The sequence below is a fragment of the Xiphophorus maculatus genome, chromosome 11 (assembly GCF_002775205.1).
Source record: "Xiphophorus maculatus strain JP 163 A chromosome 11, X_maculatus-5.0-male, whole genome shotgun sequence".
NCBI lineage: Eukaryota > Metazoa > Chordata > Actinopteri > Cyprinodontiformes > Poeciliidae > Xiphophorus > Xiphophorus maculatus.
In genome coordinates this window covers 22,156,846-22,179,130 of record NC_036453.1, presented here as the reverse complement: position 1 = coordinate 22,179,130, position 22,285 = coordinate 22,156,846, and the positions used below count along the sequence as shown (strand labels likewise).

Below are 22,285 nucleotides of genomic sequence, written 5' to 3'. Positions count from 1 at the left end.
CTCTCTCAGCCATCCTGATTGTTTGCTGGGCATCTCTTAAGTATGTTTATCTTGCCCCCCATCATTTATTTCTGTTTGATTCAGGCGAGCCAGGAGAGATCAGAGCTTTGACTTTCTCTGCTGCTTTTTTTTTTGTCTGTAGTGCAGTGCATCAAACATCATTATATGCTTCATCGTATCAGTAAATTCTCAATCTTTAATATAGGTTTCAAAAGAGATGAGGAAAATATTTCATTGGGCAAAATGTCATTTGGAAGCAAAATACTGCGCAGTAATACATGGTTTTCTGTCTTTGTGTTTGTATTTGCCAAACAGGTGCAAGGAAATACAAGTTAGCCAGATCAGTTTTGACAATTATTGTTCTGGAAGTTGTCATTTAGTCTCTCCTATCATTATTCCTGATTATACCAGCAGGCTGTGTGAAGTATCCAGTGCCTTTCAAACTTTAATGAATTTTATGGGGACTTTATTTGATAAGCAATGGGGGGAAAAATGCATAATTGTGAAGTCGCAAGATGAAACGAAAAACATCTTGGCTCATAGAAAAGGTGCAAAAAGAAAGCCAACGTCCCGTGGAGAATGTGTGGCATGAAAATGAACACCTGTGCTGACCGGGGTTGAAGAGGTCAGATGTTGGGGTAACATTGTGGTTGCTTTTAATAAAAAAAGAATTTATAACATAACTCTAATTTCATCTGCAATTCTCTGACTGGTTTTTAATGGAGGAAGATCTGTGCACAACAAAAGAAACCTCCCCGCTTTACAGGTTTTTCCACCCATACTGGTGTAGATCCCAGATAAATTGCCCCCCTAATTTTAGCATGTGCTCTGCAGCAGATGTTTGTGCCCTTTCAGATGCTGTGGGTAATAATCCTTAATATTCTTCCCGTTTGAAGCTAAATGAGCCTTTAATGCACTCTGATTCCATCTCCTAGCACTCATTAATTGTTTTTTGAAAGTCCATAAATTATCTGTCTTTTTTTTCTGTTTTTTTTCTTTTTTAATTATCACTATTTCTTTTTAAATGTTTCCAAAACATAAATGGAAACTTCAAAGATTAAACTGGAGATGTTTAGCTCAGCAAGGGTCCAGTTTTCTGTGGAGTCATTTCAAAACTTGAAACGTGGTCTACGTCGCATCCCGGTCAAGACAAATGTTAGAGATTTTTATGCAGATTTATATTTAGACTTTACATAATTTATTTTTTCATCATCTTTTTCTTCTGACTGGAAGCAATGTTGTTATTGTTGGACCCAGACTAGATCCCAATCCATCTGTAGAGGGAACTAGCAAGAAGGCACTCGATCCTTCAAAAATAGTATATTGCACAAAATTTATTTTGCTAAATTATTTATTTTTTTTACAATATTTATTTATAAAATATTCCAACCGTTTTTTTGTAAAAATGTGAAAAAGGGGAATGTCTGTCATGGCCTCCCTTGCATGAAACTGTAACCTTCAATGTTTACAACCTGGCTAGATAAGCGGCACTACACCACCGAATTGTCTTTGAAACTTTGCAGTGTGAATCTCTGCGTTCTCGCCATCCATCATCGCAGGTGCTGCTCACTCAGTGTGTTTTGGCGCCTCATTAAAGGTTGTGCAATGCATTTGAAGTCTCGTCACTCATCTTCTCCTCTCACCCTTTCTCCTTCCAGATGGTCACAAGAACAAAGAAAATATTTGTGGGTGGCTTGTCGGCCAACACGGTAGTGGAAGATGTGAAGCAGTATTTTGAACAGTTCGGGAAGGTAAGACTGCTTTCTGTTTCTACTCTGCGAAAAACTGAACTTTATTCCATTGCATGTGAAGAAAATGATGGTTTTACTGATGGCTGTGGAGCTGTTAAGGCCTCTGCTTTTAAAAGGTTTTAGTATTTGTTTAGTTTTTTTTCTCCAACAGAGAAATGAGTTAACAGTTATTAGCAGCTGGCAGAGCATAGTTTAATGTGACTCCACCATAATAAATGGCTTCAAAATTTTTCAGAATAAATTTGGCGACAGCTCTGACATTCTGCTGTTTCTTCTTCTTTGTTTGCTGATGGATAATGGGTGTCTGGATTCAGCTGTCTGCTGAGAAGCTTTAGCTGCTGTGGGACTGACTCATGTCTGTGTGATTATTTAAGAGTATTAATTAGATATCCTTCAAATCGCTTCTATTTTTACAATGATTACTGGTGTTGCTTTGATGTGACATTGGCAAAATCTCAGCAGCACTGAAGTTAGCAGACTGCACTGTAAAAAACAAAAAAAAAAAGAACAAAAGAAAGGGGGGGAAAAAAGCAACAGCTGCATTTGTTGCTTCACATACAGATTTTGTGTATTTAGCCTTAGAAAAATTTGGTCCAAAATGACATCAATGATTTCTGTCTGCCTCGTGATAACAGCAGTTTTGGTTTTACTAGAGGAAGTTTAGTTAAAAATTCCACATTAAGATTTTTTTTCCATACAATTTCTAGGATTAAAAAAAAGCATAAAGCATCCCCCACTTGTTGCTGCTTTCTGCCAGTGAACTGGCTGATAGGAGACCAGAACAAAACTGGCACTTTTGGAAATGTTTGCAGTCAGAAAATTTACAGACACCACTGATCACTTTTATCAAACGCTGTTTTTAAAACTATGGTTGGGTAGAAACATGTATCATGTTTCTGGCCAAAGGCGTTTCATGAGCAGATAACATTCAATACTTCAAAAGGTACAATAGTAACTGTTGTATCTGTAATCTGTAATAATTTATATGTTATTTAAGTGGCAGTATGACTATTTTTTTTCATATACAAGTAGATAAAGTTATACATTCCCCACCAAATCTCTAATCAGCAAAAAATCTAATTTGCTCTAAAAAGCACAAATTGTGATCATAATAAGCAGCCTGATGGAATGCATTAATGTCACAGAAATACATGCAGTCACAGTTTTTCCTGGAGGATATTATTACAATGTTACTCACCAGTAAGAAGTAGAGATTTATAACAGACTAACGTTGCCTGTCCCCTGTGGATAGTCAGTGTGGGAGCACCTTCTGTTAATCCAGCAGAATGCTCCATATCTCATACTTTACAGCAGCCAACGACATCAGTATGGATGCTCTCCCACAATAAGACAAAAACAACAACAAAGAAAAAGACAAATTATGACAAGCAAACAGCTGAAGATGTGGCCGCATCTCCACACAGCCTGCCATGCCTGGTCAACAAAATGCATTGTGCTTACAGAGCAAACAAGCAATGACAACCAGCTGCCATGACCAACCCTAACTGTGCAAGTTTGATATCAGAATCAAACAAAGCTTAATACTGGAATCCCAGCTGAAGTTCTGACATCTACGTGCGACCTGGACCCGCTCGCTTGTATGTGCGCACGCGCTGCTCGCGGTTTCTACACACTCCACCCGACAAATGTACGAGACGTCGCCATGTGCACATGCTCCTCCGGCTTGTATGCGGACACAAACAGGCTTTGATACAGTGGCAGCATTTCACAGATAATTTCCCCACACTGAGCAGAGATCCATTTCCCTCATGTCATATTCCACATCAGTCAAGGTCACCTTCAGCTGATCCACTCTGTGCAACATCAACACTTGACCTTGAGTTTTAGTAAGGATGGATTTTTCACAGGCACATAATGTACCATGTCCTGAAGGAGACAAAAGAGCTCTTATAAATTAATTGAACGTTTTTTTTTTCTTTCCCCTTTTGTTCAGGCACTGTACACTTCTTGCTCTCTCCCCTCCTCCTCCTTTTATAAATCCCAGGTATTTTCTTGACTGGAAAAGTGCAAGGTGAAGGACTTTGTTTTCGCTCTTCTCCTGCAAAAGCGAGTTCAGGACCTCGCCGTGTCAGCTGGGTCTGCGACTTCAAGCGACGGCGGGGTTATTGTGACGACAGAATGGTGGCGAGCAAATATTCAGCATGACTTTGCAATCAATGGATGTTAGAAGGGACTCCAAATGATTTTCGACTTGATTGAATGACATAATTGACTTGATTATACAAAGTTTTATTCCTCCTTGAGGAATCCTCAAACGCTTAGGAGGAAACAAACAAATCAGACTGATTGAGCGAGATCTCGAGCGTGTTTCACAGCCCGCTCATGCACACTTGGAGTGTGTTAGCCGCACTGCTCTCGCCATGCGGGAGCGTGCCGGCGATTAACCGTTTTTACGTGGGCGCGCAATTAGGGCTAAGTGTATGTGCGGGTGAGCGGATTTGAGTGCTGAAAGACAATCGGAGTAGGTTTGGAGGGCTGTGACAGACGAGATACGGAGCAGAAATAAAATATATTTAAAAAAAGGAGGTTCTTCATGTTGAGTGTGTGTCCTTCCTTTCTGACTTTCACATCCTAGGATTTATTAAATAACCTGCCTGTCAGTGCAACCTACCATTATCGCCGCACACACACCGCTCGGAGAACTTACCTGCACACGGAGACACCAATTAATTGAGCTTGCCCTTCATAGAATCTTGGTGGCGGTCGGCATGTCGGTCTGTCACTCAGTCAGTCGGAGTGTTTTTCTGTTTGTTAGCACATATGCATGTCAGAGGGGGATATTTGCCTGCACAGTGGCAGTGCAGCCGGCTTTTAATATTTCTTGGAAATCTGTTTTAACGTACGGAGAGACTTGCAAAAATACACCATTAGGATTTTTCATATTTTGTCACTTTGCCTCCGCAAACTGCAATGTATCTTAATGGCATTGATGCAAAAGACAAACACAAAGTCATACATAATTGTGAAGTGAAAAACTTAAAAGTGCGGCATGCAGATTTAGCAAAAACATTTTAGAACCACCTGCCGCTGTAACTACAGACGCAAGATCCTTTGGGTCTTAAACTTTTGCACAATAAGACATTGATTTCGGCTCAGTCTGATTAGATGGAGGGTGTCTTACACCATATTGCCAATGGATTTCAAGTATGAACTTTGACTAGGTCATTATAACACATGAATATACTTTGGTACAAATCAATCCATTTGCAGTTTTGGCTAAGTATCTGCAGCTCTATATCTCCCTGTTGCGTATAATTCCCACAGCATGATGCTGCCACTTGCCTTCATCGCTGTGGTGATGCTGGGTTTAGGGCGGTTAGTCTTTCTCCACATGTATATATTTTTTTCATAGAAGCTCAATACCAGAGCAGCTTTTTTTCATGTTTTCACCACATGAAAACATGAGGAAGGACAACTTATTTCTTTCTCTAAACAATGACTGCCACTTTTGTGTAAAGGCTTTATTTTTTACCAGTTGGACTTGGAACATATCTTACCACTTCATCTGCAGATGTTTTCAGCTCCCAGACCAGCAAGGTTACATCAGTTACACTAAACAAGTGAGAACTCTGGTTGTAGTGTGACAAAATGTGAGAAAGTTTGATGGGTTTCAGTACTTTTGCACGGCACTGTACAATCATCACACAACTACAGAAACATTCTTTCTGACCAGGAACTAGCCTTTTCACGGTTCTTTAGCAGGTTCCACATAAAGCATTTGTCTGTGTGTGTGTATGTACACACAATAGCATGGGCCAATTAGCAGGATGTGGTCTAGAGAGATAGCGGTGGTTGGGAGGCAGTGGAGGAGAAACAGCTGGTGTGGCCACAACTGGGTCACAGGTTCTGTCTGTGACCTCGGCACCTTTCCCTCCTTTCCCCTCCCTCCCACTTCGCTCCTCTCTGTCTCCATTCGGGCGCATTTGTTGTGAGGAGAGGCTGACAGCTCTCACTCTTGCTTCCACTCTCACAGCCGTCACGATTAGGACAGAGCACATACCTGAGCCAGGCACAGCTTCTGGGTAACTGCCTGCACAGCCAGAGACAGTTTTCTCTTCTTTTTTTTTTTGTCACCTGAAGGTGTGCATCCGCAGTGATTGTGACAGTCATTTGAACAGAAACCAAGTGTGGTTGTGTTTGACTGATTCTAATGCATCTCGGACGGATCCCATTACCTGCTTAATAGTAGCCACATCCTGCCATCCATTTTTTCCCCCCTTTCTCAGGCAACACACGTCACTTTAGCCCTGCAAGCCAGATGAGACAATCTTATCAGTACTGCCTGAGTTCCCTTTATATTCAAGGACTCTTAACTGGAGCCTGCTGCTATTTCAGCCTGGTAATAAAGTCAAATTAATCAAAGAGCTTTTTGACCTACTCGTTGCCTTTGTGACTTATATATTGTGGACTTAAAAACTATACAAGAAAATGTAAATGTTGATATGCTACTGTGTTACAGCAGCATACATTACATGTAGTGCGAGGGAAAATTACACATCAAGGATTAATATTTTTACAAAATCACCTCTGCCTTCCAGTTAAAGCAAGATATATACGTACATGCGCTGTATAAAATGAGACTTATAGTCCTTTTTTCCACACTGATCTTTAAATAAGACAAAGCTTTTCCTCCTTCAGCTTATTTAGGATAGAGCATACCGTTTCATCTCTGCTCACAAAGTGAGATTGATTTCAGGGTTTTTGTGATGGTCACGCCAAATGACTTTGTTGTACTTAAGCTTATTTGTAACTAATTTGGCCAAACTTTACCTTCTTGACTTAATTCTTGAGTTGTTGTTTTATTATTTTAAAATATAGCGTGCTCTCCCTATGATGCCATTTGTGAAGTGCACCAGTTCCTCCTGCATCAAATTACCCACTTGACATGATGCTGCCACTAAGACACTTTACTGGCCTGAACTCCTCAGCTACCCTTACAGATTTTCATTAAGGTATAAGTCCAGGGATTCAGACAAGAACGTTGGTTTTTGTGTGTCCTGAACTGTGTTTGTTTCATTTCACCATATATATTTTGGTTTATGTTTGTTACAGTTAAACATTTATTAATTTTTTCTTCCTGCCTCTCAAACAACCTTTTGGTGAATGTATAGTGTCATATGGTTGTCACAGAGACTGTGCTCAAAAGATGCTTTTGTTTGTTGAAGTTCTTTAATAATGATTATTGGAGATTGTTTTTTTTAAATTTCCCCAGTAGATATGAAACTTAGTTGAATGGCATTCTCTCTTGTGTCTCCCATTTTGAAGAATGGCTTAGAGCACAGGGCTTCTGTATTATGTAATATTTTTACCCAAATGAAACAGGAAGTCCTGGAATACTGGTCAACTGGTCTTTCTGGTCAACTGAAAAGAAAAAAAAAACAACTTACAAAATGCTTTATCTACATTAAATTTATACAAATTGTCCTCAGTAGTGATTTTGATTTTATTAAAATAAAAAACGTATCTTTATGTTGGGTGTTTTTCGGTCTGAAATGAAGCATCTGTTCGTTTCAAGGCTTTTCAGGCGTCTTTATCTGGATTGCCGATGAGTGTGGAGGACATATTATATTACATCATTGCATTCCAATATGTGAGTTATTGGTAATAACTTGTCATAACCGTCAAGTGACTCAGTAGGGTATTGGGATTCAATTTGCATAATCTGCATAGGCAGCTGTCCCATCCCACTCTAGTGTGATTCCTTGCTGTAGTCAAAAGTTCACAAAAATCTCCCACTTAAAATCAGAGTTTATATAAGTCTTATTAATGATTATTATACTACCCTGTGTTTTGGCAGTAGCATATGCTATGGTATGCTTAAATTGCATTTGTGATTTTGCATTAAATCACACGTGAAAACACAAGTGTTCCACTGACGCATTTGCTCTGTCGAAAAAGGGTTGTAGTGTGTAGGCACCTTAAAAATGTGGATGTGCAGCACCAGCAGTGTCCCTTCCCAGGAATGAAAACAGTTCTCTCTACAGTTAAAGGCATAATTAGCTGCGTTGCTTAATGCTTCCTCATTGGTTTATTGTAATCGGCTTTGAGCCCTCTCATATTGCCCTTACTTGCCTAAGCTGAAGCAGCTCGAGCTCACCGACTCAGTATCTGCTCTCCTTTTTTTTCTCAGATGCGCACAGGCCCTGAAACTGACTTTTTAGTTTCATCAGAACTACTTGCTTCCATGTCACCGGGTAGCTACAATCATCCCTTTATGTCCAAGCAGTGCTGGTTCTCTCGCTCCACTGGTCTAAAGCCAGATCCTGGAGGCGGAGCACAGAGGGGAGGAGAAGAAGGAGCTTAACCAGTTCGCTGCCGCTGCGCTCAGGAAGAATAAAGGTAGAGAGGTCACTGCGGAGGAATACAATGAGGTTTGTAGAGGAATAAAAAGAAAAGTTACTCTTTGAGTGTAAGAGTGATGACCTCTGTTAGAGGACACTGGAAGGATGAGCGATTATTGTCAGACCGGTGTGTGTCCTATCTCATACTACAGCTGCAATATTCCCGCAGTGTTTCACCTCTGGAGAAGTGAACTGTCTCTGTGCTTTGCCCAGACTTTCTGTAAGATGGAGAAGATAAAGGGAAGAATCGAAATTATAAAAGCATTAGAAAGAGAGTGCATGAAATTCGTTCTGGGTCTCCGGTAATCTAATACCACGGCTGACATTTTGTGAGCTCTTATATTTTGTAAATGGCAGAAAAATAACTCAGTGTGACCATTTGTAAAAAGCGCATGAATTCATTTTGCATACCTGCCCTGTCACCTTAGTGAAGGCTCTCAGGTATTTCGAGGGAGGGGAAAAAAAATGTCACTGATGACAATTAATATCAGTGAAATATACTGTGGAATGTTGTCCTTAGAGAGTGCATTTGAATCACTGTGCAGAGATTACAAATCACCTCTAATCATTGATCTCATCATTCTTCTTTTATCTGTTTGATTGCACACCTAAATTTAACCTTGAGTTGCATTAAGCTTTTACAACAGCCCATAGAAAGCGCTTAAAATAGATCTCATGATGCAGAATATTAATTGCACTTTAGACTTCTTCTCAGGTTCTCTCTGCTTATTGGCTAAAATAGCAAACATGAATGATTAATGCACAAAAATACAGACAAAAAAAAGGAACCTAATCAAAAGGCCACAGTCCTTCTTTCCACTTCCTCGGCTGGTGCAGGTGCACATTTGCATGCAATTTACATGGTCGCTCGCAGTGACCACTGAGACTCCAACATCTCGGTGTCCATCATCAGCTGACATTCGGTGATTGTTTCCTCTGTGCCGTGACTCACCCAATCAGCTGAGGATATAGTCTGGTTCCAGTGATTAGAAGGAGTGATCAGAGCCGCAATGATGGAGCATGTGCCCTGTAGTGGAGATTTAGCCAGGGGCTTCAATCTCATTGCAGTCACTTGTAGTTAGTGACTGAGACTAGCTGTGAGGAGGGCAGTGCAATATAAATGAATGAGCTGTGAATGGGGATATGACTGCGGTGCTGCAGGGCCGTGCAACAAGGTGGGGGAGGGGAGACGGGGCTGTTAGACAAACTGTTTTGTATCCCCCTTGACCTTTATGTGCCCAGTGGCCCAGCAACATTTCCAGCTGAGTGGCTTTTAAATCGCTGCTGAAAATTAGAGATCTATTTCAGAGCTCGGATCATTTTAGTATGTTTGCTTCTGTAGAAGCGTAGGTGTTACAGCCAGACATTGGTCAGTACAGATTCCCATGGTGGGATACCTTATGCAAAACAAAGAAAATAAATACATATGCCGTATTTTCTGGACTATAGAACGCACCTTACTAAACGGCGCATCTACAAAGTTTTTTTAAAAACTGGAAATGCAAATATATATAAGAATCACCAGGCTATGAGCCGCTGATATCTCCGCTGCTCTCGGTTTTTCACAAGGTCGCTGGATTTATTAAGGAAGCAACCCTGCGTCTCCAAACGCCGAACCATGGATTCGTTCACGCCGAGCTTACGTGCAGCGGCTCTATTTCCCTCCTGTACTACTAGATTGATAACCCTCAGTTTAAAAGCTACATCATATGAACTTCTTCGTGTTGTTTTATTATAGAGTTACAATAGTATAAAAAGTGCTTCGAACCATCATATTTAACTGGAAAACAAAAACAGAAGTAAGCTACTTTCAGCCAGCACAAAGACAGTGTGCAGCAATGAGTGAGAGAAAGGCATCATTGTGTTATTCTATCTTGCCTACATACACAAAAAATACATTCATTCGGGCATTCTGGCCATTATAGTGAAAGACTAGAAACATTTCTAAAGCAATGGATTTGTCTCATAATTTAGGCAAAGTTGTACTTTCCTTTGCTCAGACAGCTGATTGGCAGTGTGCAGCAACAGGTCGTAAAAGGAAAGTGGCAAACAGCTGCTGTTGTAGGCATATAGCCAGAAAACATAGTTTTTATCTGGTATCTCATTAAAAGGACTGAAGTTGTTGGGGTATTTTTTAAACTAACTTTAAAAAAAACGTCAGCATTCAGTGATACAGGGAACTCATACATGCCTCGTTACATCATATGACCTAACTGTAGTGGATCTAGACTGTAAAGATTAGACGTGTAACAGAAAAAAGATTGATTTGTGACTCGCTGATCATGCCTATCACGTAGTCTTCCTCAACACCTCGGTGCTCTGCAGTATTGGTGGCTCACAAAGGGCCTTGGATCAAGGGAGATTGACACCTTTCTGAAGGCCTGCAGACTCATCTCCCAGCTGTCCCGACTGAAATGGCTCCCCCGGGATAAGCCGGGATTGGCTTGATTGTGTTATCGGCGACTGATCGGGTCATTGAATGATGGAATTTTGAGCTCCTGTTCTGCTTAAAGAATGAAATGTTTAAAGAAGATTGACTGTGATTGGATCAGATCCAGCACCTGCTCAGAGGGGTCAGTCAGGTGAAAGCAGGAGGCAGCAATCTTTGCTGTGCCATTGTGACACGACCAGACGGGGGGAATTAATGTGTGTGTTGGGTCTGATGGCGGTTGGTTGAGAATGGCGGTGGTGGGGTGGGGGGTGGAGATGCCATTCAACAGGGAAGTGGTTTTAAAAATGTCATCAGAGGAAGTGTCATGAGTAATTTGCAGCAGTCCTGACATCAGACTGGTGTGGAGGTGGACACCTCGGCTCTGCAAATTGCAGTCTAGTCCTGGGGGAATCTGATGTGGGAGTGCCACTGAGATTCCAAGAAGTGTTTATTTCTCAGATGGATATGAAATATGTTTTGAAATATGCTCTATGTTTGTTCTTAAGATTGGGATAGAGAGATAGAGCTTTGGATTGTTTTAATAGCCGATAGGCATATTTGAGTTTCGGCCCACAGATTTTGCAGTCTCCCCCTCTGAGTGACGGATCTCTTCTTCTGCATGCTGCAGCTTATTTAGAGAAGAAAGACAGTCAAATTTCACTGATGGACTTTTAAAACGGAAAACTCTTAACGACTGCTATCCAGTTGTGTATTTGTGAATGTAAAGACAGCTGTGTAATGCATTTTCTCTGCAGGATTAAAGAAAATACCACAAATTTGTTTTTGTTTTTGTGCCAATGACATCACAAAAGGCAAAAGAATCAAGCTGTTTTATTGTTGCCCAATCATTTTTCTGCAGCTGTATACAACTCAAACACCTGTTGGGGAGTTTGAGGAAATTAATTAAAAACCACCCAAATGGGCAACTTGATAAAAAAATTTAATCAGTTGCTCTGTAACTCATGTCATGTAATGAGAACAACCGGAACATCAATGCTAGTTTGTGTGAAGATTGACTTTTATGGTCTGTTTGAAAAACCAGCCGTTCCATGTTGTTCAGTATCTATCAAACATCTAAGGTGAGTTTGATTAGTTTTACAGAAAAGCCTTGCTAGTAGCTTTAATAATGCTAAGGTGACATCCATCCATCAACACAAACCGCCGTTGGAGGCGACCAGTGAGCATAAACCATGACTCTGCACCACCTTAACAAACGGGTTTTTGACACATTACAATTCAAATAATGACCATTCACAATGCTCGCCCGACATCTGAGCTGATACACAAAGAGCGTTATAGATCTTGTGACATTTGATAACGGCATTTGTGCCATCTCCCTAGATGGATTTTTTCCCCCTCCAAATGCCTGAGCAGAAGGCAATGTCAATAGAACTGCTTGAGATTAACCTTTAACTCTGATGCGTCATTGAACATTTTAGATAGTAAACCAAATCAGTAAGAATCTCATTTTACGCTATGTGTTATTAGAGGGGACTCTGTCACAACCTTTGCTGTTTCTATCCCAGAGTCTTGCTCCCCAAAAATCTGTAACTTGGTAAAGAGAACACGTTCCTGCCCTTATTTTGAGTTTCAGCTTGAATAGGCGAGGAGAACAGGAAAACATATACTGATAAATGTTTTTGAAGTGGGCAGCAATCGGATTAAACACCCTCTTAAAATGAAATAGGACTTTAAAAATAAGCTGTCTCATTAAAAGACAGTAAGAAAAGCTTGATTTTTCAGTGGGCTTTTGCTGTGTCTGACATCCCACAACACTTACGTGCATTCAATGTAAATGCGTACTTCAAGTGGCTCTTTGCCTGTGCTTCTCTAAAGCCACCTACTGCAGTTTGACCAGGTCCACAGGCAGCTCTAGCTCATTCCTCCCACGCATTGGCTCCTTAAGATCACCAGATAAAATGCTCCTGCATGGAAATGTACACATTGTGCTGTGGCTTGATGTGAAAGGGCTAAAGACATCTTAAAGGTTTCACTTATCGAAAAACACCTACCTATCGCGCCTGTGTGTCTCTGTGTGGTCTAGATTTAAAGCCTAAACTCGTCCACTTTCCAGAATCCCTCGATTAGAAATTGCTTGTGAGGTTTCATTTTGATATTGCAGTAAAATCCAACATTGGTAGTGACAGACCTATTACACCCAGTAATACTTAGCTGCAGTGGGGTAAGCAGAGGAAAATAAAATAGGGTAATTGCAATAAAAAAAAAAATTAGTTTCAGAACGAGATGCAAATGCAGTTGTTCTAGTTTTCTATAAATAATGTATTATGGGGTATTATATGTCTCTCACAGCTTCTTTTTTCAGAAACCTCAATGATCAGGTTTTATTTATTATTCCAAAGCCAGCTCATGTTTGCAGTAAATATGTTGTTGTTAACACTGGACAAAGCTTCCTACCCTGCTGACAGCTTGATGAGGCTTCACTTCATGCTTTAGACTAAATGCCTTTGTCAACATTGATATTTCCACAGCGACAATATTGACTACCAGTTGGGGACAAAATGAAGTTATGACTTAATGGTGCTAGATTAATAGTCAGGAGATCATAAAAAAGCCATTAGGTTTCAACTAACTGGGAACACAAATATATGCACCAATACAGCTCATTATAGACCAGAAAACTGATACCAAATCCAAATAAATTTCTCTATATGGCTTAAGATTTTCAAAACACTCATGAGCTGGTAGTTTTTTAGATTATGAGGATTTTAAAATCATTGTATTCACTCAAGAATGTTGAACAAAACTGTGCAATGTGGAACTACTTGCTTAATTTAAAATAGACAAGCAACAATTACTTCTGTTGCTGCATAAATAACAAGGTATTGATTATTACACATATGATGATGTTATTTAGAGAGGACAGAGGGTTCTTCAATGCTTTTGTACCAAATGCTGTCAGCCAATCCAACAAGGGAATTCTTTAGTAGCTCTCTTTCTCACATACATATTTGTTTTACATTTTTTCATGTATTTATAATGTATTAAAAAATTTTAGTGGTTAAATGAAAAATCTGCAGAATGTTTATTTATGAATTAGTCAGAATAATTGATAGAGTTCTCAAGTAATTGTCAGTTGTGGCCCTTTACTTAATTAGCCAAGCAAAGTCGCATGCTGAAAATTTATAGATGCGAGAGATTACACAACAGTGAACAAATATTGTTGCATTTTAGTATCACTACATTGTGTCACACCTTCAATGGCCTCTAGTTTAAAAGAACTACTAAGTTAGATTTGTCTTTTATGAGTGTGCATATTTAATTAAACTCAAGAAATGATTTTGCTAAAGTGTTTGTTCTTGGGACAAGCGCTCTGGGAAGTGGATGACGGCCACTTTGCAGGCTTCCGGGACTTAGCCATCCAGTCTAAACTGAGCATTTAGCAGGAAAGCATTAATAAGCCCAGAGGTAATATTCTGTCTCACCTGAGAGGGCTGCATAAAAGGCAACATAACAGAAATAGCAATATTTCTAGTGGTGCAAGCCTCTGTGCTGTGACCAGAGATAAACATATTGAGCTAGAAATGGCCTTGGAATGTCCTGTTCAAGAGAAGCTCAATGTAACTTAATGTAATTTTGACAGGAATCAACATGCACAATCGCTATCATAGATCTAAAGAAAACAAACAATAACCTGACAATGCCTTTTCGGTGACATTTAACATGACTTTAAATCACCTTGAAGGAATCATTCAGCATTTGCAAAACATGCTCATTTGCTTTCTCGTGAAGGCTTAGATAAGAAAATTGATGTCTGTCCATTCAATATGAGGCTGCAGCCAACATCTTACCTTAGATAAGAACTAAGAGTATAAACAGAGGGAAACAGCTAGCCTTGCTCTTTCTAGCTGCTGTAAAAGTTCACCAGGGATCAATCTCCCTTTGAGAGGGCATGAAAGCTCTCTTTTAAAAGGGAAACTTTGGCTTCAATTTTTTTTTATCTCTGTATTTTAGATATGCCCATCCATACCGAACAGCAGCACAGCTCCCCGAGGTGGGAGCTGTGTAAATAAAGTATTTTTATTGAACAGGGATGTTATTATCCCAATGAATCAGTAATCAATGAGCAGATTTTCTTTCTTTCTCTTTTTTTTTCGTATGCCATTTTGAACAATACAAGCTTTTGGAGTTTTGATTATATAATGAATTGTATAATTATAATATAATTTTATATAATTATATAATGAATATTCATTTTAAACCCATAGAATCATCTGTATAGATAAATACAAATGGAATACATGTATCATGCTGGCAAAACATAAAGTAATAAAAAATTAACTCAAAATACTGTCACCACTTAAGTGCTCTGTTTTTTAGAGGTATGTAGCAATCAATAATTGGATTTCTGCCTCCTTAAAAGTTCTCACTTTGGGTAATTTGTCGAGGTTTAGCTATATGTTTACAGAAATCCATCTTATAAATGTGTTTTAGGTTTATATTTACGATGTAAGGCTAAACCTTTTGTAAATTCTTCATGGCTAAGATGAATACATCACGTTCAAATAGATAAGAAATGAATAGTTGTGATATAATTTCCTTGATACAATTTTTAGGGTACCACGACTTTTCTGTTTGAAAAGTAGTGGTAAACACTAGAGTGTAGGAGTGAACACTTATTTAATCCTACCCTTTGTCTCAATTTAATGAAATATATTGCTTCCCAACTCAATAATTATCAAAATTTTGTAATTAAACCATGTCATAATATTTATGTGCCTGTTCAATATACTGAGCTAAAGAGTCAATAAATAAATTGTTTTACATAGACAAAATGCTTACAAACTAACTCTCAAAACAAGACAGGAAAATAAATCTTCAGAAAAACAATGTTTAGAAATACTTATTTTTACCAAAAGTACTGGTCCACAGTTATTGTGTAAATTGAACAAATACTTCAAAATACATGTAGCTGACTTTTTTGTGTGTGATTTACCTTTTACTTTCAGTAAATGTAACAATCAGTTTACACGTCTTTGCCAGGTCTGTGTTTTTCTGTGTGCTTCTCAGATGGATGTTCTAAATGACTGGAGACATGCACACAGTGTTTCACCTTTTTAGCTGCCATGCAATGAATAATCCTGAGCTTATTCTCTCAAGTAGCTTTTCAGTGTTCTGGTCGAATTGTCTAAAAGCTAAATAAGTCAGCCTGATTGAACTAATGGCGTAGAGCCAAGATCTTGCACCAAGTCTCGTCTTTCAGTCTAATCTTTTGGTCACGGACACATTGACCAATCCCACAAGCACACACACACACACACACACACACATGCATGCCCGTGCACAAACATCTACTCGCACATCACACACCATCGCTGCCTTCCACGCCACTTCCTGATCAGGAAACTTTGAACCCGACATGTGGCCCATAAGTCCTATCCACAGGTAATTAGGTTTGATGGTTAGTTGAGCAGAAGCATAGATTTTATCCTTCTCCTCGTCTTGCCTCCTGGAGTGTTGCCTCAACTTGTTTTTGATAAGCCCGCTGCCAGCCCAGCATCCCTCTCTTCCAGCTGAACACACATTGCAGAAGCCACCAAGGAGCAGGCCTCCCTATTTTAAAGACGAGTTAGCTGAAGAAACAAAAAAATATCTGAGCAGAAAAATGGTTTGCTAGAGGAGGAAAAACACCGTGAACAGCACATCTTTGTTTCTGCAGGGATAAATTAACCTCTTTGGATAATAACATGTTACAATCTCAGGATAAATCTCTGCTTTTAAAAAAAAAAAAAATTATTTTGAAAGAGAATATGTTAATGCCTCTCCCCACTCACTGAGACTTACACAAGCTGACCAACTGGTTTGAATATTTTCTTCCCAGAAATGGCTTTTCATTAAATCCACTGAATTGGCCTGAGCAAATTAGTGTCACTTAACAGTTCTGTGCGAGCTTGTCAGTAGACTTCCATTTTTCCAGTTCCTTATAATTATCTAGCTTTAACACAGAGGACAATCGGATGCTCTGGGAAAATTTGCACATAATTTGTTGAGCTTGAAGCAAAACTCAGCACCTAAGACAGCAGTACTGTCTTATAATATAAGTACATAAAATATAGTTGGTGATATTCTGTTGGAGGGAAAAGTAAAAAAAAAATTAATGAGATTAAATTTTCTTTATGAAAATGATGTAACCTGAACAGTAAATACACAGGATATGATGTGTTCAAGTGAAGAGTTTAAAGCATTAAGTCTGCCAGAAAATCTTTCAGCAACCAACTTAAAAGGTGTGATTAGAGGACAGTTGTGTGTAAAAATAATAACATAAATAAATATCGAATTTTATTCTTTAGATTATTGGATAAATTTGTAGTTGAACAAATTACACCGATACATCCTCTAGTCTTTCTGTCCGTTTGCATCAGTCGAATGTGTTTTTGACATCTCTAAGCAGAGCAGGCTGGAAAATTGAAGGTGTCACCCCTTAAGTTTTTGCAAGGATATTAATATTTTGTGCATTCATGCATTCAAAATAAGTATGCTGGCTTATTTCAAGATAAACCAGTGAGAATGTAATCGACATTTTACCATCTGCTCATGCCACTTCAGCTTTGGTTCAAATCTTGGTTAATGCCAAACTGATGTGTGTTAATAGAGCTGACACCCTAAAACTGTTATGCATCTTTATAGGCACATTTAAATTTTAATTTTAAACTGAAAGCACAGAAAAAGCCTAGGTGGAAACCACTTAAAAAGCCTCATGCCCTTTAATAGGAATCTGGGATTGAAATTGCAACACCAAGTATGAGTGATGCAATAACTCCCTTGTTTAGAGGTTATGGGTGGTAAATATCTCACTTGCAGTAGGTTTTTATTTAAGGGTTTGATACATTGTGTCATGTCAGTGGTTACATAGTTAACCCTCCCCCGGTCTTAGTGTAATGCTCAGGAGAAGTGTGGAAAATGTCACGGTCTGACAGGGTGGAAGCGGGTGGGCTGTCCCATCAGACCGTCAATTTCCGAAACCACACAAACGAAAACACAAGTAAAAGCGCACACGGGGTCAGTGCAACCCCATTTCTTAATACCGGTGGAGGGTTAAGTCGCAGATTCTTTTACTTCAGCTGTGGGTATTTTTATCAGAAGTGCCTTGACTCTGTTGAAGTGGTTTGTTTAAGAGAAAATATTAGAGGCAAATCAAAGTGAAGTCCTGTTATCTAAAAGATCTCCAGCATTAGTAATCAACTCTGATATCAACTACGATATCTAGGAACCATCTTCTTTGAAGAGTGGATTAAGACACCTAATTAGCAAGCCATAATTAATTGAACAAAAGTTTAGTTTGATTTCCTGTGAATATAAACATCTGGGTTTTAATTGTATATGACAGATATAAATAGGTTATAAAGGCTACATTGCTTGTGGTAATTGTTGGTTCAGTTGTCTGCAACGGGTTATTTTCAAATCTCTGCAGTTCTAGCCTTTTAACCCCTAACAGTTATTTTTCTTTAAACTCTTAAAGCATTCATGGAGTTTTGTTTGGCAATTTCCACAGTGTGTGATTCCACTCAGGGTTTTAGATATTAAAGTCAGAGCAGTGTGCAGAAATATCAGTACAAATTATAGCAGAGTTATGGCCACATTTTGATTTAATGTGGAAAAAAGAGGAATCTGTTTCATTGCCAGCTTTTTTCTACTGATGGTGTTCCTCTTTTAATTGCTTCTAATTTAACTAAATTGCCAAATCACCATCTGGTTTGGGAATAAAACACAGATTTAAAAGCTGCAATTTTCCGTTCACATAAAACAAAATAAACTTTCCCATTGAGCGGTTTAGATGCGCCACAACTCATTGAAGTTGATCAAGTTTTTACTGGGTTGAGGCTAATTTGATCCGCTTTTCTGACAAATCGTTTATTGCAAATTTGGGTGATTTAGATATGATTTCTATGATATTCAGACGCTGTAGCAATATTTAAAAATATATATATATTTTTTTACAACCAATTGTATTCATATTACTGCAATAGGTTTTGGCTTTCATCCCTATATACACCTTTACTGACAGTCTCCTCTACTTTCCTCGCTTTGACTGGCTGGCTTCCCAGGCTTTGGCAGCTTTCACATGTGGCCAAACTGTAAATCAGATTCAGACTTTCCATTCAAGTACCCCGCTCAGGGGACTGCGCTGGCCTTTCTACTGACCTTGTGGACCTTTTTATAGGCTTAAAACAGAACAGGAGGGAAGGGTTGACTCGATGCTCGCACAGAGACCAAGAGTTAAGTGTCTCTTCCCTTTGATTAAAATCTGACCTTTTGGCATTTTTGAAATTTCATGCATCAGAGTTGTGCATTATTGGACTGTCCATCTCAGAGTGGTGTGGTGAGTGGATGTTTTTGGCCCTCTCTCCTGTGAATTACATTATTGGTAAATTATACCCCACTTTGAAAGCAGAGCTCTCCCCATGTAGCATGCTTTGGTCTCCATCTTCCCCCAGCTGATGCTCTGCAGAGAGTTTGACAGGGCTCAAGCTGTTCCCCCCCTACATCCCTTCACCCACCTTTATCTCTTCCCTCCATCACACCTGATTGCATCTGACAAATGCCCCTATTGGCTCCATATCATCAGGTGCAGTGGAGGCAGCGTAAGACTATATTACTCTGCCCATACACCACATCTGTTCTCCATTTTGCATGGCTGACACACTTGCATCTGCAAGCCTCGAGTAGGGCCAAGGCTCTCACTGGAAAACCGCAGCATCTTCTCATCTTCTATTGGTAACTGGAGTTCTTGGGGGTTTTATCCTTACTTATCTACTCTATTTAATACTTTTTAGCTACTTGCTTCTTTCCTGTACCAATTTCTGGCCTCTACATACAAACTGTGATAAGAATGATTGACTGGCATTTTGTTTCTGAGGAATTATACAAAATTGGCAGGAGATTACATACTTATTACCTGCTGTTTCCTATTATGAGTCATAAAAAAGGAAGCACATTTGGATCTAAAACTGATAACATTTTAAACATATTTCATGATTATGTGAAATGATAATTTACCGAATTACTGAAACTCAACAATGTTCTTAACAATATACTGAACTATCCGAAGGATTTCCTTTCTGCCTTCCATTCTAATTGTGAAATTTCTAACTTGACACAAATAGTTGTAAAATACTTACAACTATTTTTTTATATATATATTTTTCTTTTAAAGGCAGTATCCTTACTAATAAAGATTTGAAAATGATATTATTATAGTATTTTTCTTCTAAATTGTGTAAAACGAGTTAAGTGGTAGACAATTCAATGGGCATTTTGTAAATATATAAATTTAATAGTTGCAGTAATGTCCTTTGTGGAAGCATGTGTCTTTGATTCAAAAAATGAGATTTGGTTCATTCAGATCTATTCAGCAACAGCTCTGTTCAATTTCTGTGTTTCCAGTGATTTTCCATCATATTTTGTTTTTGGTGTTATTTAGGTGTCATAAATATCTTAATCACTCAAATATTTTTTGCTAATTTTCAAATGCTAACACTTGCGTTTTCTTTTTTTTTTATCTACCGTAGTGCTTATAAAACTGATACCTCTGGGTTAACATCAGCCAAAGAGTGACATCATTCTGTCCATGCTCCACTTCACTCTAAGCAATGCCAACGTGTCTTAAGGTAGAAGTTGAATCATCCTCTGATGGTTGCATTTTTGCATCAGCCAGCCTGACCTGTGACATGTCTCCCTACTTGCTGATTATTAAATACAGACTTTGAAAGTGACTTTGGGGGAGATTTAAGTGAGGGAAAAACAACAGAGCGGCAGAGTGCCTCCTACCAGGGAGAGACGCTGATGGACTGTCATGGCCGGCGTCTCATCAGCAGGAATGCAAGTGGGGTTTTGCGCAGTAGTCACCATGTGGTGGCAAGGTTAGGTCACATCAGCTGCTTCTGACTCTCATACAAAGAGGATGCTGAGCTGAAAGGCAGTACTTTACAATCCTCTATTTTAACTCCATTTCTGTCGCTTGTTTTTCGATATTGTGGAAATGGAAGCTTATTCAATTACAAGCCACAAAAGCAAGAGGGGGAGGTAAGTCTGTGCATGAAAGTTGGATAGATCTCTGAGGTCCTTCATGTTTGTCATATGTACTCCTGAGTTGACCAGACAGTGCACTGCTGGGTGGTAATTGGAGGACTTCCTGGGAGAGGTGGCCACAGCACTGCTTCGCCTCTGGGCCTCCTTCAACAGTGTGAGCTGGCTATAATTGGCCCAGCATATTGCTTTGCTTATATGATGCTTTTACTTAGACTACAGATTGTGCTAATGATTCACTTAGGATATGTTAATCATTCCTAAGACTTTTAATCAATTGGAAGGATAATTTTATTATCTCTGTTAAGTCACTTTATCTGTGTTCATTCAGTTAATGACTCAAAAAATACATTTACTCAGATTGTGCTCCAAAAAATAGCTCTCATCAGTTGCTTAAAGAAAAAGCATTAATTTAGCACCTTATGAGCTTTCTTGGATGATTGATTATTAATTGCTAATACTGCCAGCAATTCATTAAGAAACTGTTTAAGGTTTGCGTCCCACTTTATTCTGGTCACTATGTGTGGCTAATAAAGTTAGCTGAGCTGCCTCTCACAGCCCACCCATTAGTTTAAATGGAAGGGCTGGATGGATGGGGGGTGGGGGCAATGGCACCATATGGTAGGTCCTTGCCTGTGACAGCCTGACACATTAGTCATTGATGGCTCACAGCCTCTCAGATGATAGGCAGTGCTTAAAAAGCTGACCTACAAACACACACGCACACGCCTCCTCCAACAGACACTGAGCTGGTCCTGAAACACTCTGCTATACTCACAAAATAGCTTTTTCAGGCATCAGCCTCGTCAGGTTGATATTTTGTTGTCTGAGAGAATCAAATCTGAGAGGCAGTGCTCTTGCAGTTACGAAATCATTATTACAGAACAATGAATTTGATCTTTAATGTTGCACAAGATAGGAATCATGCTCATATCACCACATTTTAGAAAAACATGCCACTCATTATTGTCGTAAAGGCCCAGCAGGGGGCCTTCCTTCCTCTTTTAACACATTTTTTAAACATTATCCAATTTTTATTTGTAGTCTTAAGTAAATGCAGCCTTGTTCTCCCTTGACTAATGACTAGTAAAAACAACCCTCCAAGAGTATTGCCATCTGTGGTAAAGTTGTGTAATAACATTTAAATAAATGTAATTTTAGTGTCTATAAACTTAATTAGTAAAATATGGCAACTTGTTTTTCTTGGGTATAAATATGACATGAGAAAGAAACTCCATCTCTAAACCAATTCTCAAAAAGATTCATAAGATAGATTCTTGTAAATAGTTTTCTTCAAATAACCATAGAAAAAAACTAAGGCTGGATGATATACTAAAAATATTTGCTTACTGTAACATTTTTGAAAATTGTGATTTGATACACATTGATTTTAATTACCCTTCATCTGGAACTTTATTATTTCAGCCATCCAAAGGTTATTAACTCAATGGACCCGCACCTTTGTTTATGATTTTTTTTTATTTTATTTTGTGGACTGTAACTCCAAATTAATTTTGTTATTGGAAATATTCAAAAGCACATTCGGCTTGGAATGTTGCTGCCTCACACAGTATTAGCTGGGATTTGCAAAGCAGCCAATCCAGGAGCCCAGTTCAGTTTACTTCCTGATGCTGATTATCTTTACACCAATGGATGTGGATAAAAAATACCTCAGAGGTTAATTTCTGCTGTACTGC

General features: G+C 38.9%; 1 protein-coding gene across 5 annotated transcripts in view; it reads left to right on the top strand.

The window, feature by feature from the left end:
• The window catches only part of msi2 (musashi RNA binding protein 2), a 299,781-nt gene that overhangs the window by 90,768 nt on the left and 186,728 nt on the right, over positions 1 to 22,285 (top strand). For all 5 annotated transcript variants that reach the window (XM_023342231.1, XM_023342229.1, XM_023342230.1 and 2 more), the window contains exon 6: positions 1,659 to 1,751. In XM_023342231.1, the coding sequence (XP_023197999.1) occupies positions 1,659 to 1,751 (93 nt within the window). The remainder of the gene's footprint in view (positions 1 to 1,658; positions 1,752 to 22,285) is intronic.